This window comes from Xyrauchen texanus, chromosome 38 (assembly GCF_025860055.1).
Source record: "Xyrauchen texanus isolate HMW12.3.18 chromosome 38, RBS_HiC_50CHRs, whole genome shotgun sequence".
Lineage (NCBI taxonomy): Eukaryota > Metazoa > Chordata > Actinopteri > Cypriniformes > Catostomidae > Xyrauchen > Xyrauchen texanus.
Genome location: NC_068313.1, coordinates 4,679,839 through 4,705,294, shown reverse-complemented (window position 1 = coordinate 4,705,294; position 25,456 = coordinate 4,679,839). Strand labels below are relative to the sequence as shown.

Below are 25,456 nucleotides of genomic sequence, written 5' to 3'. Positions count from 1 at the left end.
CAGACACTATCTAGATGGATAGTGGACGCTATTGCTGCTGCATACGGCGTCAAAAGACCTGCCATGCCCGTTGGGCATTAGGGCTCACTCCACTAGAGGCATGGCATCCTCGTGGGCATGGTCCAGCGGAATTTCCATTCACGACATATGTGTGGCAGCGGGATGGACTTCCCCTCCACCTTTGTCAGATTTTACAATATGGAAGTGCCCGCTCTGCAGGCAAAACTACTAGCGGTTTAATACGCTACAGCTCCCCTGGTGAGCTGCACTGATGGGACACATTCCACACAGACCGGCACCGCCGCTCTGTCGTTCCCGTCCTACTATGTGCTTATGTATTACACAATCAATGACCCGCATTCTTGCCGGCCAAATATTATTTCCCCACTCATAAGGGCTCCCCGGGTCCCCCTTAATTCCCTGGGGCTTATACAGTGGATGCTTGGCGCGACGGCGTTGACAATGGGTTCCCGTGAGCGTAAGCTAGCTTACGCAATACTGAGAGAACCTCTCGTAAGAGAACGTATCGGTTACCTAACGTAACCTCGGTTCTCTCTAGATGAGGGAACGAGTATTGCGTAGCCGGCCGTGCTCGCGCCACGGCGACTTTTCGCTTCAGTCAATGAAAACCAGGGTTCCAGCCTCACGAACTACGCTTATATGCACTCTAGTCACGCCCTTTTTGGCGGGCTTTGATGCAGTGAGCCGCGGACGCCTCTCATTGGATGCTGAGTTAGCCCAAGCTCGTCTATAGGCTGCAGCAGTTGCGCAGAGCAACCTATGAGCTCGCTAGATAGCCCGGCTCAAGGTCTGCAGCTGCCGCACTGCGTTGACAATGGATACAAATATTAAGGATAATTTTTTGGCTTCAATATCTCAGAAAAGATGAATCTTTCCCGTAGCGTAAGCTAGCTTACGCAATACTCGTTCCCTCATCTAGAGAGAACCGAGGTTACGTTAGGTAACCGATACGATTTGTTTTCCAGAATGAGATCCACTATCGTTGTCTATGTTAGTTAGATTCCTGTAATTGATTTGTTAACGTGGTGACTGAGAACAGAAAGGCAAGAGAGACTCAGTTTGATAATAAGAAAAACACCTTGATTTATGTCACTCAATTTAGCAAGCTTTTCTGTCTAACATTCTAAATTTGCATAGTTAACGCTGCGCTGTTCCAAGTGCAGTCTGGAATAAACGACCCCTTGAATAATTTATGTTCCTGTGTCCAGTGCTGTCATTAACACTCACACCGGGTCACACACACACATATATATATATATATATATATATATATATATATATATATATACACACACACACACAGTATATATGTTATGGGTTACGTAGGGAATTCTGGGAAGGCCCAATTTATTACCGAAATTTTAACAACAATTTACCGTAAAAGTAAATGTGCTCTCTTGTTAAACATAATATAAATTTGACCATTAATTATATGGGAAAATCATATTTGTATTTTTTTTTTACAACATTTTACCGTAAAACTACATGCACTGTCTTTTTAAAAATATATTTAAAAAAAAATTACGATATTTTACAGTAACTAGTTAACCAATTTAAATTTTTTTGCAGTCTTTTACCGTTAAAATTGTGGAATTATTTTACAGTGTAGCCTATGTCACAAATTTGCTTAAATTTGATTACTGACCTAATAATAGTGCAGAATGTTAAACATTTATTTTTCATGTTACGTCACAACTGTTCTCTGAATTCCGAGTTTTCAATGTGCACTGAGATTTTTTATGTAGAGAGTTTAGTGCTTTGAAAACATCTCAGATGTGGGCCAGCAGACAGAACATATGTGATCACACATGAACAATTATGTGTGATTTGCAATAATAAAGCTCCATTCTGCCTGCACAACAAGTCATTATGGCTCCAAATGCAGAGATTTCACAGAGGAGGAAGCATAATGTGAACTAATAAGGGGAGAAACAGGGCAAAGACAGACAAAATAAACACTGCAAAAGGGTTCTTTCGTGTCGCAGTAAATTCGGCATAATACATTCTCTGGAGTCTTTGCAATCGTGGTGTTAGTCAGCCTGTCACGTTTGAGAATCAATGAGTTAAAACTACACTGAAATAAAGCAGTACTTCAGCGCTTATTTAATTCACAACAAAATGGGCATAATGAACTCTGGGGAATCCCCTTGCATGCCTCAGAATTTTAAGCATGAATGGATTAAATTAGCTAACTCAATCACATCTGCTTTTTTTTGGTCATTATGACTCTCAACTCACCAAAACATGAGCTTGCTTGGTTATTACATAACAGCAGGATCACATATTTACCAGTTAATTAGCCATTTAACTTTAACAACATAAATCTGTATTGTCATAGATTCTTCTAAAAACTGTATGAGAATGAATTCTGCATTCACTTCATGTTGGAATTATCGCAATTCCATTGATGACATATTCGAAGAACTCATAATTAAAAGTTGGAAATTTAAATCTGAAATGTATAATAGCTCCAATTTGCCCATTGTAACGTCATGTAAAATGGACTCTACCCCCCAACCCAAACCTAAACCTAACCATTAGTGGAGTAAAAATGAAACGTTAGGGGGGAAAATGTAACCTTTGAATAACACACTCCACTGATTAAGCGAAAGCTATTACTACCTGGATTCGATGTGGTCTTGAACGCAGGTCTCTTGAGCTACTGATGCAATGTGCTCTTGATTGAGCCAAGTGGGAAGGTAAACACACTTAAACCGATGCAAAAGTAAGTCAGCATGCTGTCGCTGATCCTAGGGTACCAGAACTTTTGGAAACAGCATGCCGACTTCCTGTGTGATCATGTTGAAATAACACAGTTATTTTGTTTGTAATAGTAATAGGTGACAACTATCATCATAGCCTTACCTTTCACTGTCACATGGACACTCCTGTGAATTTGTTTCTCTGGGTCGACTAGCACATAGCATGTGTACTCTCCCTCATCAGAGTTCTGCACATTGGACAGCTTCAGAGTGCCGTTGCTCTCAAAGGCACGTTGGCGATGATTGAACGGGAGCAGATTGGAGTCCTTATACCACTTAATAGAGTAGTACGGGTAACCAATGATGTGACAGTTAATGTATGTGTTTCTCCCAGCAATTGCAGTGACATTTTTCATTGGTCGAATACTGGCAGGACCTGTTGTGATTAAGAGACATCAGTATACAAAACCCCTTAAAGTCATGTGATAGGCCTATGTAGTGCATATATATTTATAATTTTTTTTTTTTTACCTACTAGCTAATCATTCTGAACAAATACACAGAAACAAACAAATAATCCCATTACGGTGTTCCTAAGCAGTAAGGCTTCCCTAAATAATTATAAAGGATCAGAAAGTCTTCTGAAGGATTTTAATATTCTATAATTAACCGTTATTAACTTTGTAAATCAGTAAAGATGGAAATTCACTAAGAATTAATTGTGTCCGCTTATAGCTTCATTTTGTTCTACAAACTTGTTTTATCACATGATTCACTAAAAGAATAATGCCAATCAAGTAACTGTGCAAACATGCCAAAATATCTGTGCTGAATGCAATATTAATTTTTTAGTTCTCCATTTTGCAGGCCATTTTTTAGTGCAAGGTTGTAAAGGAAGCAGCTGGCTACCGCAACCTAGCATACTTAACTAGGACTGTACAACATCACTCCATCACTGTGATCCAGCACCTGAATCGGCTCTTTTAAAATGTGGAATGGCGTATATGTCCAGCTATAATACTATTTTCTATCATTTGATCATCATTTACTGCTGCCATGATCGATACAGAATGCGCACAAGCAAACATGTAAATTAGGGCTGTAGATTTAACATGTTAATTCAGTGCAGTTGATTATATAAAACATAATGGGCCAGATAAAAAAGTTGTGTTACTTCTGTGGGTGGTATTTCAGAACAAAAATTGTGCTGCGTCATGAGTATTTAATTTAAGTCATTATCATACCTTGCCACGCAATCATGTGTCTTTGTATGTAAATTAGGCTCATTGAAGATTGCGCTTCATTTGCAAAAACCTCCTGGAGAAATGTATTGCGCTATTACTGCAAAATGAAAGTAGGCGGTAAAATGTATTTTATTTAAAAATATGTATGTAAACATTTTCAACTGATCATATCAGCAGTAATTAATGAAATAATCATCAAATGATGGAGAAGAGCTTTATAACCTGCAATTTATCCAGATGCATGGTGTCATCAAGCGAACGATCTGCATGTTTTTTTTTTTTTTTTTTCTCCTCAATTTGGAATGCCCAATTCCCAATGCACACTAAGTCCTTGTGGTGGCGTAGTGGCTCGCCACAATCCGGGTGGCGGAGAAGGAATCACAGTTGCCTCCGCATCTGAGACCATCAATCCGCGTATCTTATCACATGGCTTGTTGGGAGCGTTACCGTGGAGAACTAGTGCATGTGAAGGCATCCATGAACGACTCACCACATGCGACCAGCGAACCATGTTATAGTGACCACGAGGAGGTTAACCCAACGTGACTCTACCCACCCTAGCAACCGGGCCAATTGGTTACTTAGGAAGCCTGACTGGATTCACTCAACATGCCTTGGATTCAAACTTGTGTCTCTAGGTGTGGTAGTTAGTGTCAAACACCATTTATTCAATTAATTAAATGGTGTATCATGTTCAAAAAAAGTTGACAACCCTCATTTAAAAATATAATTTAGTGCCTACATACTGTAGACTGTAGTAGCGCAAGATTTGCATAAAATTAATGACTGACTTTATTTAGGAGGCTGCACTGCAATGAAAACTTGACAATGCTATACGTCTTCTGACTAAAATCTCCACGCAGACATAGAAAACAAAAGCAGAAACTTGTATGGGGTAATTGTGTGGTGTGGGTGTGTTTTTGAGGAGCTGATCTGACAAGCACCTCTTACGTTTATTCGAGCCTGGTACGAGACCGATCCCGCAGAGTTGTTGCAGGTGCAGCGGTAGACGCCGCCGTCGCTGACCTGTGTATGCGACACATTCAGGTAGCTGAGCACATGGCCTTCCGTGGTGATGATGCGATCCATGCGATGGTTGCTGTCTTTGATGACAGCGTCGTCGTCCAGGGTCCAAGTGACCATGGGGAGGGGGGTTCCCTTCACATGACACACCAGTGAGATAGGCTCGTTCGGACTCACCACTTTCTCACTGAAAGCGGAGAGAATCTTTGGTGTCCCATCTAGAAAAAATGGAAGTTATTGATAAAACATATTAAGCCACACATTTAATATCAGCTCTTACCTTTTTTCTTCAAAATTAGCCATTTTCTACTAGTCAGTGAGCTTGCTAGGGCAAATGATCCAATGCTATGTCTCAGATGCCCAGAACAAAATATGCAAAATATAAAAGTAATTTGCTGACTTGGCACCATATTTTCCTGGCAAACGATGATTATCTATTATAACTGCAAAGATAAGAATCAAAAGTTTCCAACAACACCTTTATTAAGCTTCTAGTCTACTCAGAGGCTGAGCAATTCTACAAAACATTGGGGAACATGCTTGCGATCACAAAATAGACTGCATGCCTGTGGATGAGCACATGGTGAGTGCTCAGCTGCATTAGAGTGCCACCTGCATTTCAGATCTGTATATTTTAATAGAGGGTGATAGAGGAAAATACATTTTCCTAGAACTTGCTGCCATCTAATATAATAAAGTGATACTTTGTTGGATCTGAGCAGCCATGCAGAACTGCATTCCATACGACAAACAGAGATAAAGCACACTCCTCAGTGAAATGGACCCCCTGAACTACCTCAAATTTGGGACAACCTGGCATACACAAAATAAAAGGGCAGCTGTACAAACGCAATGTTATACCAAAAGGGGTAGATCAGAAGGAAGCCCAACAATCACAAAGTTTAACCTGATTGTAACCTTTAAAATATGTGTTATGAACACATTTTAATAAAAATAGAAAAGTATCTTTAATATAGGTCTTTAAAATGCAAGTGAATGGAGTTTTCTCTTTTGAAGCTCCAAAAATCACAGACAGTCAGCATAAACGTCATCCATATGAAACCAGCTGTTAAATTAATGTTTTTTAAAGAGACACTATCACTTTTGGTGCTAAAACTATAAATATTTATGTTTTTTTAACTGAAAATCATGCTTCCGTTCTGCAGTGATATAAGCATGTGTTGTAATCACATTGGCATTTGAAACACTCAAGATTTGACACAAGTGTGAAGGGGGAACGCTGTACAGTACCTTGGATGGTTTTGATTTAGATCTGTATTGATCGGTTTCTTTACTCACAATGGTGTGTTTATGTGCTGGATGTCTCAACCGAGTGGAGAACATGAGACTATATCTATGGCAACGCAAGAATGTCACACGAGAGACTGCTTGGACTCATCCTTTCGTGAAGCATTGGATTATAGTTGAAAATACTTACGTATCTTTTTTCAAACCAAAAGCAATCGTGTCACTTCAGTAGAAAATATTTTAACAGCTGGAGTCATATCGATAATGTTTATGCTGGCTGTCTGTGATTTTTGGAGCTTCAAAAGAGAAATCTCCATTCACTTGCATTTTAAGGACCTACTGAGCTAAGATATTTTTAATTTTTCTTCAAATGTATTCTGGTGATGAAAGAAAGTCATACACACCCGGGATATCATGAGGGTGAGTAAATAATGAAAGAATTTTCATTTTTGGGTGAACTATCCCTTTAATGTACAGAAACAGCTTCAAGCTGTTCGTAGGTTGACTTCCCGAAGAGCGTAAAAATGGTTACATGGTCTGACATGTCAGCTTATGGCTCCAAAAATGGTGTGAGTTTGGGGCGGGAGTACCTGTTTGGAACAATCATTATTATGGCTGTACTGTTTGTTGATGCATGTTTTTAAAGATTTATAAGCACATATTACACTACTCCCCAAAATCCAGTGTACTATCAAGACTTCAATGACAACAAAAGAGTCAATTTAAGTGTTTTATGACATTGTTTTTACATTTTGATATCTTTGTGTGGTTTTTGTTGTGACCAGGTTTAAGTAGGGCTATATTTAATAACCAGTTGCACAAAACTAGATGCCAAATTATAATTAATAATAAACTAATGCTAGAAAAAGCCAATTTTGCCATTTTTTTACTTATAGCATGGTACTTAGCAAAAGGGTTTTCAGGCTTAGAGCCTGTGAAATATACATTATGTGGCAATATGAGACATAACAAATCATTTCGGCAGTACAGTGACACCAGAGCATTCTGCAGGGTTATATTAAAACACATACACATTTACACATCTGATCATCAGATCACACCATTTCACTATTCATGATAAATTAAAGCAAAAGTGACAACATTTTCCAAATTTAGAGGAGAGTATTTCAAAACAGAGGCAGTAATAGGGGAACTTTTGTTATAGAATGTAATGTACTGTATGTAATATATGAATATATGAATGTGATATAATCATTATAGAATGCAGCAGTTTATGCAGGGTTGCATGATTTCAGAGCTTTCATGTGGTCTGAAACAGGCATCATAGAGAGGGCTGGATTGGTAATCTGCCTGGGCGGCCTGGCCATAGGGAGAACCGGGCCGGCCGCAAAACGGGCCACAATAAGCTGAAATGAGCCGCCATGCCACAGTACACAGCACTATAATAGTACTTACTATAATAGTAATATACAGTACTATACAGTGCATAATGCTTACTGTTTGTTAACAACAGTGAGTGAAAAAATAGTAATTATTTCACAGTAAACATTTCAATCTGTAGTGTGCTGCATCGTTGTCACATGTCCTCACTTTTGTTATCATTTGACCTTATCACATTGCATGTTAAATTCAAAAGAGTGGTGTCTGTGTCTAGTTTCTATTTAAAATCCAATTTTGGGTAAAAATGTATTTTAATATCTGGCAGTCCAATCATATAAGTCAAGAAGCATGTGTTCTCTATATGCTATGATGTTATCTATACGGTATGCTATAGTAAAAGTGTTTAGATCTCATAAGATAGCATTGTGGGAGGAACAGAGCAAAAAGTAAGTGTTTATGGACTGATCATCTGCCATATGTAATTTGCCTGAAAGCGAATTGAAGTCGTTGTTATAATGCCTCTAGCATTTACCTGGAAACTGCAATGATACGTACAACGAGCCACGAAAAATAATTTTGCAAATATGTAGTTAAAGTAACGTGATTCTATGAGACCAGGTTGAGCCAAATACTAAATGGTTTAACTCTGTAATTTAACCCAGAACCCCGACACTTTCACTAACAAAAGAAATGAATCATTACTGCTAATAGTGCATTTCTACAATGCTTTTGCATGGTACTGCATCCACACTAGGTGTCAGCATAAGTTCAAGATGACTGCTATATCAGCTTGTATAGTGCACCATTAACAAAAATTCTGTATCTTTTTTTCACGTAGTTGGACATACCTTCCAAGATGACCTGAACTAAATCTTGTGTGGACATCTTTCCATTCCGGGCGAAGCACTGATACGCCCCTCCATCACTCTTGGCCATTCCTTCCATCACCAAATTCTCGTTGTTGATACCTGTGATGCGTACATTTATACCAGGATAAATCCTTTCACCGTTCCTGTACCAAGTGATATCATATTCATCAGAGCCAGTCACGCTGCAGACCAGAGACACTTGGCTACCCACGCTGCCTCGCACCTTGCGCGGGCTCACCGCTGCTTTCAAAGGCTCTGGGGAAGGACAAACACACATATACACCATTAAATGAAATAATTATTTCAACAGATGAGTGTTCTCATCCCAAACTTTGTTGTCTTCTAAAATCTTTTAATGTTCTCATCAGCTTGCAAAGTCTGAATTCCCAACTTTCTACTTGGAGTTACACAAGGGACAAAAGTGAAAACTAAGGAATGCAAAAGTGACAAAAATGGCAAACAAAAGGGCAACAGTGAAACAAGACAGGTAACCCTAACATAGCCCCCCCTCAAGGATCGGATTCCAGACGATCAACAGTAACAGAACAAAAAAAAAAAACATGAAGAACAAATGTCCATTGACTGGAGGGGGGGGGGCTTGTGGTGGGCAGAAAGACCAAGGGGAGCAACGAAGGGCAGACAGGCAGTCCAGGGGGCAACGAGGGGCAGACAGACAGTCCAGGGGGCAACGAGGGGCAGACAAGCAGTCCAGGGGGCAACGAGGGGCAGACAGGCAGTCCAGAGGGCAACGAGGGGCAGACAGGCAGTCCAGGGGGCAACAAGGGGCAGACAGGCAGTCCAGGGGGCAACAAGGGGCAGACAAGAGGTCCAGGGGGGCACAGAGGGCAGGCAGGAACTCCAGGGGGGCACAATGGGCAGGCAGGAAGTCCAGGGGGGCACATAGGGCAGGCAGGAAGTCCAAGGGGGCACAGAGGGCAAGGACAGGTTCAGGTGGTCTGGGAGCTGGCCACAGGGCAAGGGTAGGTTCAGGAGGCCTGGGAGCTGGCCACAGGGCAGGGACCGGTTCAGGAGGCCTGGGAGCTGGCCACAGGGCAAGGACAGGTTCAGGTGGTCTGGGGGCTGGCCACAGGGCAAGGATAGGTTCAGGAGGTCTGGGAGCTGGCCACAGGGCAAGGATGGGTTCAGGAGGCCTGGGAGCTGGCCACAGGGCAAGGATGGGTTCAGGAGGCCTGGGAGCTGGCCACAGGGCAAGGACAGGTTTGGTGAACCTGGGAGGAGGCCGCTGGACAGGGACTGGGTCAGGGGTCCTGGGAAGAGGCCGCAGGACCGGGACCGGGTCAGGAGGTCTGGGAGGAGGCCACAAGACTGGACAGGTCGAGGAGGCCTGGGAGATGGCCACAAGACGGGGACAGGTCGAGGAGGCCTGGGAGGCGGCCTTTGGACAGGGACAGGTCTAGGTGGTCTGGGAGATGGCAGCAGAGCAGGGGCCGGCCCAGGGGACCTGGGAGGAGGCCATCGGACAGGGACAGGTCCCGGAGGCGGAGCCGTAGGAGGCTCGGGAGGCAGAGCCATAGGAGGCTCGGGAGGAGGAGCCGTGGGAGGCTCGGGAGGCGGAGCCGTAGGAGGCTCAGGAGGCGGAGCCGCAGGAGGCGGAGCCGTAGGAGGCTCGGGAGGAGGAGCCCTGGGAGGCTCGAGAGGAGCCCTGGAAGACTCGGTAGGCGGAGCTCTGGAAAGCTCGGGAGGCGGAGCTCTGGGAAGCTCGAGAGGAGCCCTGGAAGACTCGGTAGGCGGAGCTCTGGAAAGCTCGGGAGGCGGAGCTCTGGAAAGCTCGGGAGGCGTTGGCGCTTGGACGGTCATGGCTACAGACGCTGGCTCAGGGACGGTCGAGGCTACAGACGCTGGCTCAGGGACGGTCGAGGCTAAAGGCGCTGGCTCAGGGACGGTCGAGGCTACAGGCGCTGGCTCTTGGACGGTCGAGGCTACGGGCGCTGGCTCTTGGACGGTCGAGGCTACAGGCGCTGGCTCTTGGACGGTCGAGGCTACAGGCACTGGCTCTTGGACGGTCGAGGCTACAGGCGCTGGCTCGGGGACGGTCGAGGCTACTGACACTGGCTCTTGGACGGTCCTGGCTACTGGCGCTGGCTCTTGGACGGTCCTGGCTACTGGCGCTGGCTCTTGGACGGTCGAGGCTACAGGCGCTGGCTCTTGGACGGTCGAGGCTACAGGCACTGGCTCTTGGACGGTCGAGGCTACAGGCGCTGGCTCGGGGACGGTCGAGGCTACTGACACTGGCTCTTGGACGGTCCTGGCTACTGGCGCTGGCTCTTGGACGGTCCTGGCTACTGGCGCTGGCTCTTGGACGGTCGAGGCTACAGGCACTGGCTCGGGGACGGTCGAGGCGACAGGCACTGGCTCACTGACTTCTGAGGCGACAGGCTCGCTCACAGTGACATGCGTAGGCGCAGGCTCACTCACAGTGACATGCGTAGGCGCTGGCTCGCTCACAGTGACATGCGTAGGCGCTGGCTCGCTCACCGTGGAAGGCGTGGGCACAGGCTCGCTGACCGTGGAAGGCGTGGGCACAGGCTCGAAGACCGGGGCAGGCGTGGGCACAGGCTCGAAGACCGGGGCAGGCGTGGGCACAGGCTCGAAGACCGTGGAAGGCGTGGGCACAGGCTCGAAGACCGGGGCAGGCGTGGACCGGAAGGCGGAAGCCCGTCTTCTCTCCCTCCTCCGGGCAGAAGAAGAGGGCCGTGCTGGCTCGTGGAAGGCGACTGACGTGAGGGTGACCTCGTTGACAGGTGGAGTTGGTGTTACAGGGGGCGCCGGGGGTGGCTGGAGAGACACCACTGTGGACAGTGAGGCAGGGTCCTTCTCAGCAACGCCCACCGCGAGCGGTGAGGCGCACACCAGTAGGGTCGCCACCAGGAAGTCGCGGAGGATCCAGTCATGCGTCGCCTGTGGCAGCCGCTCCTTCAGTGTGGGGTGTAGATTGCCCCTGAAGAAGACCACCAGAGAGTAGTCCGGGAAATCCGAAATACTCGCCAGCTCAAGGAAGTCACGGATGTAGTCCTCTATAGGGCGGTCTTCTTGTTGTAAGCAGAGCAGGTGGTAGTTTGCTTGCTGAACCGCTGGATCCATAGTTGGTCTATCGTTCTGTTACGAATGGGCAGCGAAGGCAGACGAGGAGATGCGGATCCAAGTGCAGTTCAACTTTTATTGAGGAACAAACAAGGCAGGTACATGGAAAACACGGGAACAAAGGAAAAACCCTCGATGGGGAAACGAACACAAGACTGAGGAAAACGGGCAGGGAACACACACCAGGCTAACAACATTCAACGATAGACAGTGACTAAACAAACAGACAGGGTTAAATACGTGGACATGGGAAGACAGGAACCAATGAACAAACAGAACTCAAACAAGATAACTAGGTGATTAACAGAAGCAAAATTGCAAATAAACGAGGGCAGGTGCAAACAATGAACGGTGAACACGAAAGCTAACAAAGAGACTATGGAGTTACACAAGGGACAAAAGTGAAAACTAAGGAATGCAAAAGTGACAAAAATGGCAAACAAAAGGGCAACAGTGAAACAAGACAGGTAACCCTAACACATACATGCTTTCATATAATCTCATTTAAATTATTGCAATATTCTTAATACAGGGTTACAATTGGTTGAGAATGCGGCAGCCAGGTTGCTCATGAAGGTGAAGAAAAGGGACCATGTTACTCCAATACTGGCCTCTCTTCGCTGGCTGACGTTTGAGTTCAGGATTAGTTATAAGGTGCTATTGTATGTTTTTAAGGCTGTAAATGGCCTGGCTCCAGCTTATGTTTCTGATCTGATTGTTCCATATCAGTTGTCTAGATTGTTAAGATCTGGGAACTAATCATTTCTCACTATTCTATGGTTGTGCTTGAAGCTCAGATGTGATCGAGCCTTTTCTGTCACATGTCCGAGGCTGTGGAATAGTTTGCTATTTGAAATAAGAGCCACCTCCACTATCGCTACTTGTAAAACTCATTTAAAGATTAATTTCCTTTCTTTGGCTTTTCATTTAGATGTTTGGGTGTGATGTGTTTTTAAGTGAACATTGTTTTATGTTGCATGTTGTATGTATCTTAACTCTCGCTTTTCAGTCCTTTGGTCTACAATTAAGGTTGGAAAGTGCTTTATAAATTAATAAAATTAAATTCAAATGAAATGAAATATGAATTATTTTGTTTATTCAGAAACCATCATGGTTAGGATGTCACAAGAAGGGGTGTGCAGCAAAGCCATTTTCTGTATTTGTATCTGTATCTGTTCATATGGCAAAATTATCTGTATCTGTCTCTGTGTTTGGATAGAACCGGGTGTGGGGGTGGTGGTTAAACCGGAAGTGCATCAAAACTAAATTAAATGCCCATTTTTAAGTGTTACTCTTATGTTTATAGTTTCTATTAATAAAATATGCCTTGTATATGCATTTTCATAATAATAGCCTATTAATAATAATTATGATTATTATTATGATTATTATACAATTATTATTTAAAAAAATATTATTTTATAAACTTTTTCATCATCAAGATGAATTTGTAGGATACATTAACTGTGAAATATGTTGTGGTTTCTCATGGTATTTCTGATATTAATATATGAGTGAAACGAAAATAATTTTTGTTTGTCTGTGTTTTTCTGGAGGCAAGAGGTGTCAAGCCAAATGTGAAATATCAAGCACACATTTTGCAGTGAAAAATAAATACAAATTCAAACATTAAATAAAATCAATATAGCCTACAAACAGGTGAAAGTCCTGTAAGTCTATCAAAGTAAAGGAAATTTTACGATAGGACACCATAATTTACTTAATATAAAAATAATAATAATAATAATTATACAACCCCAACTCTAAAAATGTTGGGACAGTATGAAATAGGAATGATTTGTAAATGATACAATACCCTTTGCTATATTGAAAGCACTACAACTAAACATTATATGATGTTTTACCATTCATAACTTATTTTTGAAAATGTACAGTAATTTCAGTTGAGACGGGGCAATTTAAGACTAATAACAATTTTACAAGTTAAAATAACAAGGCAATGTGAAAAAGGAGATGTTAAACAGGTGAGGCAATCGTGTCATAGTTTATAAGGAGCCTCCAAAAACAGCCTAGTCCTTCAGGAGCAAGGATCAATCGTGACTTGTCAATTTGCCAATGATGCTTCAGCAAATAATCCAGCACCTTGAGAACAATGTTCCCCAAAGACAAATTGGAAGGATTTTGGCCATTTCACCCTCTGTACAGTGCACAATATATTTAAAAGATTCAAAGAATCTGGTCAAATCCTGGTGCATTAAGGGCAAAACAAAAACCACTTCTGAATGCATGTGATCTCTGATCCCTAAGACATCACTTTCTTAAAAAACATCATTCATCTGTAATGGATATCATGAACATGGGTTTGGGATTACTTTAATAAACCTTTGTTAGTCAACACCATTCGCTGCTGCATCCACAGATGCAAGTTAAGACTTTACTATGCAAAGCAGAATCCATACATCAACACTGTCCAGAAGCGCTGCCGAATTCTCTGGGCTCTGTCTCATCTTAGATAGAAAGTAGAACAGTGGAACTGTGTTTTTTAGTCCAATGAGTCCACATGATGGCTGTGTTTTTCAAAAACTATTTTAAATATAATAGCTTGGTTAATACTTTTCCTCTAGTCCCGGACAACCATCAGGTCCAAAACCCAGTATCTGTATGGGCCAGGGGTGTGTCAGTGCCATAGACATGGGTAACTTGCACATCTGTGAGGGCACCATTAATGCAGACAAATATGTACAAATTTTGGAGCAGCATATACTGCCACCCAGCACAGTTTTTTCCAGGGACAGTGCGGGTGCTAGATTAGCCTGCCCGCACTCCTGACCATCTCCAATTGCACAATACAGCAACGAAGACCCCGTACAATTTTGCAGCTGAAGACCTGCATAATTGATCTATAGGGGAAAATTCCACTTTTTAAATTTAACAAACTTGTTTGGTGTCTTCAGTGCCTTAATGCTTAATAAGTGTTATTAGAAGAAATGGTAATATTTCACTGTGGTAAACACTCTTTTTTTGGAGTGTTGTAATCATCTGATTTTAAATTACTGTACATCATATAATGTTTAGATGTAATACTTTAAATATAGCAAATGGTGAATATAATTTACAAATCACTCTTTTTGTTTTTTCTTAGGATTTTTCATACTGTCCCAACATTTTCAGAATTAGGGTTGTAATAATAATAATGTTAAATTTATATAGCACCTTACCAGAGTTCAAGAACACTTAACTTTTTCAAAATTAGCACAGTTTAAAGAAAAAAAAAAAGACAGAGAATGTTTCAGTTTCTTCGTTTTAGATAAGAAGGAATATTCCTAATAGGTGAATACTCTATGGAGCATTTAAACCTTTTGTAACGATGGGTACAGGGAGAGGAGTAACTTAAAATATTTAATAAATGACGCTAGAGTGGAATATATAAAACAAGGAATCAATACAAGGCTCAAGGGTTGCGCCAAGGGATGCAGAGCCGTGGAAAGCTCGAGGGATGGAGTCATGGAAGGTGGAGCCGTGAGAGGCTCGAGGGGTGGAGCCATTGGAAGGCAGAGCAGTGAAAGACTTGAGGGGTGGAGCCAGGGAAATTGGTTCACAGAGAGTAGCTGATGGGTTAAGGTACCGAAGGTTTGGTGGACCGAGGTAGCGCCAAAGGCTTGGAGGACCGAGGCAGAGCTGGGGGATCGGAGGACTGAGGCGGAGCCATTAGGACAGAGGTCCAAGGCGGAGCCAGTGGGAAGGAGGTCCCTGATAGGTCCAAAGGCGGAGCCAGGTGACAGATGGACCAAGGCGGAGCTGGAGGGATGAGGGACCTTGGTGGTGCCGATAGGCTGAGGGTCCACGGTGGAGACGAGGGGACATAGAGCCGAGGTGTTGATGAGGGATCGGAGGGCCAAGGTGGCGTTCAGGGCTCGGAGGGCCTAGGCGGAGTCAGAGAGTCGACAGATCCCTTACCTGTGAAGTCACCGGAACCGATGGTCAAGCCGGTGACTTGGGAGGAGCCGGCAGATCAGGAGGAGCATGAACAAATGTCTTGAGTGGGCCAGCAGAGGAGGAAGGGCCAGGGCACTGGGCGGAATCCGGGTGTCCATTATGCTGGCTGGAAACAGTGGAGGAAGAAGGGTAGTCGAGGTGGGCACATGGACGGGAATCCATTCGGGGTCTATTAGCTCCGCAAGAGCAGGCTCTGGACAGTCAAGGCTACAGGCACTGGCTCTGGGACAGTCAAGGCTACAGGCACTGGCTCTGGCTCTGGGACAGTCGAGGCTCCAGGCACTGGCTCTGGCTCTGGGACAGTCGAGGCTCCAGGCACTGGCTCTGGCTCTGGGACAGTCGAGGCTCCAGGCACTGGCTCTGGGACAGTCGAGGCTCCAGGCACTGGCTCTGGGACAGTCGAGGCTCCAGGCACTGGCTCTGGGACAGTCGAGGCTCCAGGCACTGGCTCTGGTACGGTCGAGGCTACAGGCGTGGGCCCTGGCTCATTAACCATGTCAGGATTCGAGGGTGGAGCCATGGAAGGCTTCGAAGAGTCCACTGTGGGAGGAGATTCAAAGCCGTCACCCACCACACCCACAGTGACTGGTTAGCCACAAAGTTTTAAGACCACCTCCACAAACTCGAGTAGCATCCAGTGAGGATTGAGCTCCTTTAGTGCACTATTAAGACCAGTCCTGAAGAAAATCACCAGAAAGTGGTCAATAAAGTGCACTAAATTTGCCAGTTGTAAAAACTCAGACATGATCCTCAACTGGACGGTCCCCTTGCTCGAGGAGGAGGAGCCTGACACCAGCAGGCATATCCATCTTGTTCGGTCAGTTTTTCTGTAACGTTTGGTACAGGGAGAGGAAGAAAGGAGTCACAGGAGTAACTTAAAATATTTAAAAAATGACGCTAGAGTGAAAGATATCAAACAAGGAATCAATAAAACAAACCTACACAACATTGCAATACAAGAACTGACAGGGAATGAACAAAACAGGAGGGTATTTATACAAAGGCAGATGATGGAATGGAGGACAGGTGAGGATGATTGAAAACAGATGGAAGTGATGAGGGCAGTGCACTATGGGAAATGTAGTTCGGCGGAAAACTTAAAAATAAGAGTCCTTGGAAAACATGAGAGACCTTTATGGAGCATTTTAACTTTTTTTTTTTGGAATAAATTCTTAACCAGTTAATAACCTTAATCGCTGAAGTGGATATAAATGTGGTCAACTTTAAAGAGATTGTAAATCAATTCAGGTCAGGAATTTAACACCGCGCTCAGGTTTAGGCTATAAATAAATAAATAAGAATCACGTGAGAATCGTGTGATACATTAACACAGACATTTCAAGAAGTGGAAAGTGTATATGATGTCATGTCTTAATGTTACACTTGACAAGCTCCAGACACGCACAATTAACAGAGAGAGTCGAGACCATCTGATCTGAAATCACAACGTGCACATTTTCATTCATAAGGTTTACACTATAGAAATATTGGCTGTACAGATTCATAATTTAGTTGTGATTTTGGATATGTTTATTAAAAATTTTGCTTCATCCTTGTGCTTTCTGGATAATCAGTCATACAAACATTTTTATGCTATTCAGATGAATTTGTTTTTTGTTTTGAAGTCATTATTCGTGCCTTACCGTATAAGGTATTTGGCTTTGGGCACATTCCTAGTCACAACCATAAGAATATTAACATATGACCACCTAGATTTACATATCAACACCTATGCAGTATTAAAGGAATAGTTCACCTAAAAATGAAAACTCATCGCTGACTGTCATCACGCTGACTACCACCCCTGGAGTCACAAGTTTGAATCCAGGGTGTGCTGAGTGACTCCAGCCAGGTCTCCTAAGCAACCAAATTGACCCGGTTGCTAGGGAGGGTAGAGCCACATGGGGTAACCACCTTGTAGTTGCGATTAGTGGTTCTCACTCATAATGGGTGCATGGTAAGTTGTGCATGGATCGCAGAGAGTAGAGTGAGCCTCCACATGCGGAGTCTCTGCGGTGTCATGCACAAGGAGCCACGTGATAAGATGCATGAATTGACAGTCTCAGAAGCAGAGGCAACTGAGACTTGTCCTCTGCCATCCGGGTTGAGGTGAGTAACCGCACCACCACAAGGACCTACTAAGTAGTGGCAATTGGGCTTTCCAAATTGGGGAGAAAAGAGGGATTAAAAAAAAAAAAAAAAACACAGTTCATCCTCACAATGCAAGCAAAGGGTGACCAGAAATCAGAAGGTACTAAAGAACATAAAGGCAGTATAAAATTTATCCATATGGCTCCAGGATTTAGATCCATATATTCTGAAGCGTGTGAGAAACAGATAAAAAAAAAAGTCATTTTTTACAGTCAGTCTTCACCTTTGACCTTTGACCAAAATGTGGAAGTGAAAGTGAATGTGTAGATTTTTTATAAAAAAAAGGTATAAATGTTGATCTGTTTCTCACCCACACATGTCATATCAATTCTCAAGATATTGATTCAACCACTGGAGTTGTATGAATTACTTTACAGAGCTGAGATATTCTAAAAAAAATCTTTGTTTGTGTTCTGCTGAAGAAGGAAAGTCATACACATCTGGGATGGCATGAGGGTGTAAATGATGAGAGAATTTTCATTTTGGGGTGAACTACCCCTTTAAGCAACTTGGTCCACCCATCCATGGTGAAAGAGTAAGTAGGATAGATGGTATTATTCCAATTGGTATATAGAAATGGTGGAAGTTTTCCACACGTTGTACAACTGTTCCTGGCTCTCACAATGTAATGCTGGCTTTGCAAAGACTGCACATGCTGTTACTGAAGGATGGGATAACATTTACTGTATTGGATGTTTTTTGTAACTCATTTCACATGTAAAATGGTGAACCAGTCATAATAGAGATTACCATAAACAGTAAAAGTCTTAAAAGTACATATAGATAAATTTACACTTAAAAGCCTGTTTAATTCTAAGGGGCAAAAAGAAGGTGGAAAATTGGCATATAAAATAATAAAAAATGTGTCTTTTTATAAAAAATTAAATGCCAAAAAAGTGTAGAACATGGCCCTTTTAAAGGATAACTTACGTTTGACCATGAGTCGTCCAACCACTTTGGCATTCCCAAAGCTGTTCCACACCTCACACACATAACTGCCTCTGTCACTGGGTCGTGTAGCCTCGATGAGAAGGCCTGACACACTCTGGTGGTACCGGCTGTCTGACTCTAAGGGGCTGTTATCCCTCAGCCAGCGGTATCTGGGTGGCGGGTGACCAGACGCTTTACACGGGAGCTCCACCCGATGACCCACCATAACCTCCCTCTGCTCAAAACCATCCAGACTCACTGGAGCAGAGTCCACAGGTTCTACAAGACAGAGAAGAAAGTAGTAAACAGTGGTAAGGATGCACCGATACAAAATTTGTGTGCCAATACCAATATCAAATTTTTTTAAACAACTTGTGCCAGAACAGATAGTTTGTTGGTTCAGTTTTTTTTTTTTTGGTTCTTTTTTTGATAATTAATTACACAACTTCAAAAGAAATTAAATAATAACTTCATTCTCTATGCATCTACGTGTCTTCCATGTTTCAGAGTACCTGGTCAACAAAGCACTGAAACAAAAGGCACATCACACACAGCACTAGTTGTCAGCTAATTTAACCAATTTTCCCGCCCTCTTTTGAAAGGAAATAATCTGCCCTGATTATCAGCTGTTTTCAAATTTTTTAACTTGGGTCAAATATTTTGGGTAGACTTCCAAAAATGTAGAATTTTGGCCCATTCCTCCAGACTTAGCTGGTGTAACTGAGGTTTGTAGGCCTACTTGCTCGCACACACTTTTTCCATTCTGCCCACACATTTTCGGATTGAGGTCAGGGCTTTGTGATGGCCACTCCAATACCTTGACTTTGTTGTCCTTAAACCATTTTGCCACAAATTTGGAGGTATGCTTGGGGTCATTGTCTATTTGGAAGATTCATTTGTGACTGGGCTTAAACTTCCTGGCTGATGTCTTGAGATATTGCTTCAATATATCTGTCACGAATGTAAGTGAAGGCAGACAAGGAGAGAGGATCCAAATGCAGGGCTTTATTGAATAACAAAAAAAACACAAAGAAAACATCCACGATGGGAAAAGATAAACTAAATGAGGGAAAAGGTAAAACAAAACACGGAGGGCATACAAAGGGTTCAACGGGAAGTACATGAAGACAGAGAGCACGGGTAACAGGCGTCCACGAACATCAAAGACCGACAGGGGAATGGAGAAATAAACAGGGTTATATACACAGAGGTGATGGAACTAAACGATAAGCAGGTGAACACAATGAGTGAGTGCTAGCAGGTGGTGAGGGCAAGGAAAGATGGTAAGTGTAGTTTTCTTAGACAGGGACTAGTGAAAACACGGGCCGGACCACAAGGAAATTGACATGGAGTGTGAAGTGCTGAGTAAAACAGAAAACACGGTCAGACAACACAGGAACGTAACATAATCCCCCCTCTAAAGGACCGGATTCCAGACGGTCCTAAATAACAACAAAAAAAATAGAAAAAGCAAACAAAAGTTCCAGGAGAGGGGGGGCTAGACGAGGGGGAGAACGGACAGACCAAAGGGGCACAAGGGACACAAAGACAGACTAAGAAGGCACAAAGGAACACAGAGACAGACCAAGGAGGCACAAGGGACACAGAGACAGACCAAGGAGGTACAGGGGACACAGAGACAGACCAAGGAGGCACAAGGGACACGGAGACAGACCAAGGAGGCACAAGGAACATGGAGACAGACCAAGGAGGCACAAGGGACATGGAGACAGACCAAGGAGGCACAAGGGACACGGAGACAGACCAAGGGGGCACAAGGGGCAATTAGGCAGTCCACGGAGGCACAAGGGCAAGAGGGCAGTCCAAGGGGCATGGACAGATCCAGGAGGCCTGGGAGGTGGCCACAGGACAGGGACAGGTCTAGGAGGCCTGGGAGGTGGCCACAAGACCGGGACGGGTCTAGGAGGCCTGGGAGGCAGCCATCGGACAGGGACAGGTCCAGGCCCAGGAGGCCTGGGAGGCGGCCACAGGACAGGGACAGGTCCAGGCCCAGGAGGCCTGGTAGGCGGCCACAGGACAGGGACAGGTTCAGGAGGCCTGGGAGGCGGCCATAAGACAGGGACAGGTCTAGGAAGCCTGGGAGGCGGCCTCAAGACAGGGTCAGGTCTAGGAGGCCTGGGAGGCGGCCTCAAGACAGGGACAGTTCTAGGAGGCCTGGGAGGCTCTGGAGTTCCTGGGGGCAGAGCCGTAGGAGGCTCAGGAGGGGGAGCTGTAGGAGGCTCTGGAGTCTCTGGGAGTAGAGCCGTAGGAGGCGGAGCAGAGGAAGGCCTAGGAGGCGGAGCCGAGGGCGGTGGCGCCGTAGGCAGCTCTAGAGGCGGAGGCCTGGAAGGCTCTGGAGGTGGAGCCGAGGGAGGCTCAGGAGACGGAACCGAGGAAGGCTCAGGAGGCGGAGCCGAGGAAGGGGGCGCCATAGGAGGCTTTAGGGGCAGAGACCTGGAAGGCTCTGGAGGCGGAGCTTAGGGAGGTGGCGCCGTAGGAGGCTTTAGGGGCGGAGACCTGGAAGGCTCTGGAGGCGGAGCCGAGGGAGGCTCGGGAGGCGGAGCTCTAGAAGGTTCTGGAGTCTCTGGGAGCAGAGCCGTAGGAGGCTCTGGAGGCGGAGCCGTAGGAGGCTCGGGGAGAAGAGCCCTAGGAGGCTCGGGAGGTGGAGCCGTAGGAGGCTCTGGAGGCGGAGCCGAAGGAGGCTCGGGGAGAAGAGCCATAGGAGGCTCGGGAGGCGGAGCCGTGGAAGGCTCAGGAGGCAGAGCCGTAGGAGGCTCGGGGGGCAGAGCCCTGGAATGCTCAAGAGGCGGAGCCCTGGGTGGCTCGAGAGGCTTGCGAGGCGGAGCCCTGGGAGGCTCGAGAGGCTTGAGAGGCGGAGCCCTGGGAGGCTCGAGAGGCTTGAGAGGCGGAGCCCTGGGAGGCTCGAGAGGCTTGAGAGGCGGAGCCCTGGAAGGCTTGAGAGGTGGAGCCCTGGAAGGCTCGAGAGGCTTGAGAGGCGGAGCCCTGGGAGGCTCGAGAGACTTGGGAGGTGGAGCCCTGGGAGGCTCGGGGGGAGGAGCCCTGGAAGGCTCGAGAGACTTGGGAGGAGGAGCCCTGGGAGGCTCGAGAGACTTGGGAGGAGGAGCCCTGGGAGGATTGGTAGGAGCCCTGGAAGTCTCGAGAGACTTGGGAGGTGGAGCCCTGGGAGGCTCGGGAGGAGGAGCCCTGGAAGACTCGAGAGACTTGGGAGGCGGAGCCTTAGAAGGCTCGAGGGGCGCTGGCTCTTGGATGGTCATGGCTACTGGCGCTGGCCCTTGGACGGTCATGGCTGCTGGCGCTGGCTCTGGGACGGTCGAGGCTACAGGCGCTGGCTCTGGGACGGTCGAGGCTACAGGCGCTGGCTCTGGGACGGTCGAGGCTACAGGCGCTGGCTCGCTGACCGTGGCAGGCGTGGGCGCTGGCTCGTTGACCGTGGCAGGCGTGGGCGCTGGCTCGCTGAACGTGGCAGGCGTGGGCGCTGGCTCGCTGAACGTGGCAGGCGTGGGCGCTGGCTCGCTGAACGTGGCAGGCGTGGGCGCTGGCTCGCTGATCGTGGCCGGCGTGAGCTGAAGAGCGGAAGCTTTTCTTCTCCTCCTCCTCCGGGCGGACAAAGTTGGCAGCGCTGGCTCGTTGATCCGGGTAGGCATGGGCTCAGGCTCGAAAACCGGGATCTCGAGGGGTGGTTCGTCGGCCGCGAGTTTCTTCAGAGCGAGACTCACGTACTCCCTCCACATGTGGTCTCCGGGTTCCGGCGCTTCCCTCAGCTGGGATGATGGTAACCCGACCCGGTAGATAGTCTTCAGGGAAGCGTCGTCGAACCCGGTGTGGATGGTGACCATGGAGAAGAGACGTGAGTACTCGCGAATGGTCAGGTTTGCCTGGGCCAGTGTGGTGAAAACCACTGCTAGATCCATTAGTGGTCGGTCTTTCTGTCACGAATGTAAGTGAAGGCAGACAAGGAGAGAGGATCCAAATGCAGGGCTTTATTGAATAACAAAAAAAACACAAAGAAAACATCCACGATGGGAAAAGGTAAACTAAATGAGGGAAAAGGTAAAACAAAACACGGAGGGCATACAAAGGGTTCAACGGGAAGTACATGAAGACAGAGAGCACGGGTAACAGGCGTCCACGAACATCAAAGACCGACAGGGGAATGGAGAAATAAACAGGGTTATATACACAGAGGTGATGGAACTAAACGATAAGCAGGTGAACACAATGAGTGAGTGCTAGCAGGTGGTGAGGGCAAGGAAAGATGGGAAGTGTAGTTTTCTTAGACAGGGACTAGTGAAAACACGGGCCGGACCACAAGGAAATTGACATGGAGTGTGAAGTGCTGAGTAAAACAGAAAACACGGACAGACAACACAGGAACGTAACAATATCCACATAATTTTTCTTCCTCTTGATGCCATCTATTTTGTGAAGTGCACCAGTCCCTCCTGCAGAAAAGCACCACCATAACATGATGCTGCCACCCCCAAGCTTCATAGATGGGATGGTGTTCTTAGGCTTGCAAGCCTCACCCCTTTTCCTCCATACATAACAATGGTCATTATGGCCAAACAGTTACATTTTTGTTTCATCAGACCAGAGGACATTTCTCCAAAAAGTAAGATCTTTGTCCCCATGTGCCCTTGTATACTGTAGTCTGGCTTTTGTTATGGTGGTTTTGGAGCAGTGGCTTCTTCCTTGCTGAGCAGCCTATCGGGTTATGTCAATATAGGACTTGTTTTACTGTGGATATAGATACTTGTCTATCTGTTTCCTCCAGCATCTTCACAATAACATTTGCTGTTGTTCTGGGATTGATTCTCCCTTTTCGCACCAAACTACGTTCATCTATAGGAGACAGAATGTGTCTCCGTCCTGAGCGGTATGATGGATGTGTGGTCCCATGGTGATTATTCTTGCGTACTATTGTTTGTACAGATGAACTTGGCACTTTCCGGCATTTGAATATTGCTCCCAAGCATGAACCAGAATTGTGGAGGTCCAATTGTTGGCTGATTTCTTTTGATATCCCCATGATGTCAAGCAAAGAGTTTGAAGGTAGGCTTTAAAATACATCCACAGGTACACCTCCAATTCAGTACACCTCTTATCAGAAGCTAATTGGCTAATTGTCTAAAGGCTTGACATAATTTTCTGGAATTTTCCAAGCTACTTGAAGGCACAGATAACTTAGTGTATGTGTACTTCTGACCCACTAGAACTGTGATATAGTCAAGTAAAAGTGAAACAATCTATCTGTAAACAACTGTTTGAAAAATTTAGAATTTTACCCACGCCTGGTCAATACAGTGATCCAAGTCATGCTATATTACACAACAGAAACTATGACATATTCACGATATCACTGCACAGTACCATATACCAACTAACTTCTAAGTTTATATGTCAGGAACTAAATCTTCTATAGTGGAAAGATAGTATTTCATGAATATGGTCAATAAAATAATACAGTATAACAGAAAAATTTTGTACTTCATATTCTAATGATGCAGTAAATGTTTCATAAAAGCAAAAAGGCACTCTAGGCTATGCTAGTATTGTGAATATATTCATGGCTAAATATTTTCAAGGGGTTGCAGGAACTTTGATTCATATTGTGCCTAACTAACAAATGTATACACTGCTTCTCATAACTTATTGCTTTATTAAATCACAATTGCAAATGTGTTTAAATAATAGAAATATGATTTTTCAACCATATCGTGCACTGGCATCCATCAATAGATTTAAGAGAGAAGGAGAGTGAGAGAATGGAAAGAGGCAGTTGGTAACTTGACACCAACACAAAGGCTCCTCACCTGATAAAAGTAGTCGGGCACTGTTGCTCTGTCTGGTCTCCCCTGTGTATCGGTGCCGCGTGGTACAGCGATAAATATTCACTGCATCCTCTGACTGCACATCCAGAATATACAAGGCCCCCATGGATGTAATGAGATATCTTGATCCTGAGAAAGAAACAGCGATAAAGACAAATCTTTAAAAACGTTATTCTTCTTGCTAACCACAATTAAAGGCATTATAACATTCTGTACTATTCTGTTCTTTGTTCCATTAAAAACAGATGTATGTAAAAAATGTATTCTATTGCCAGATAAGAGAATCCACACGTGACATCTCTTTGAAGCCAGCACTGGAAGACCTGAGTGTGAGCAGTATTGAACTATTGGACGTGACTGGCTTGCAAGTGAGCCGATTGCTCAGCTAGTCGCCCTGAGCTTCAAACAGAAACAACTACAGCCAGAGATCATACGCACAAAACCAGAGAAATTATAAAATGTTCATGGTAAGTCCTGATATAGTTAATTTATTATTATAAGGATCATTGTGGTTGCATTGAAAAGTTAGTTCACTATAAAATAAACTAAGACTCAAATTGCTCTGGATAACTGATTCAGACTTACAAGTATATATTCTGCTTTATATGTAGTTATTTGGAATTACAACTAAATATTCAGGATTTACATTTATATATTCAGATTGTATATATTGTACTTATTTCCTGTTTGCCCCCCATAATATGTATATGTATTGTTCTTTTCCACATAATGAAAGTAAATTGTTTCCAGAACATCACAGCATCATTATTGATTCTGAGACACATGAGAACAAAAAATGTTTGGCATTATTGGCGTCAAACCTGCCGTAACACTTCTTGACATGCAATGGTTGAATATACGCTAACCTGTATTTGTTGATTCCGTTTTTTTGAGAGCTGTGGAAGACTAGAAAGATATACAGTAGAGTGAATAACTGCTTTAATTTCTGTCTCTTCTACAAAGCTCTCATATATGGCATTTAAAGACTTAATATTGGGGATGTAAGTCATATTAAC

At 44.7% G+C, this 25,456-nt stretch overlaps 1 protein-coding gene across 1 annotated transcript in view; it reads right to left on the bottom strand.

Moving 5' to 3' along the window:
- The window catches only part of dscamb (Down syndrome cell adhesion molecule b), a 241,943-nt gene that overhangs the window by 80,943 nt on the left and 135,544 nt on the right, over positions 1-25,456 (bottom strand). The window contains exons 4-8 of the mRNA XM_052110114.1: positions 24,423-24,569; positions 18,589-18,867; positions 8,428-8,703; positions 4,912-5,208; positions 2,887-3,159 (exon numbers count right to left, since the gene is read on the bottom strand). Of these exons, the coding sequence (XP_051966074.1) occupies positions 2,887-3,159; positions 4,912-5,208; positions 8,428-8,703; positions 18,589-18,867; positions 24,423-24,569 (1,272 nt within the window). The remainder of the gene's footprint in view (positions 1-2,886; positions 3,160-4,911; positions 5,209-8,427; positions 8,704-18,588; positions 18,868-24,422; positions 24,570-25,456) is intronic.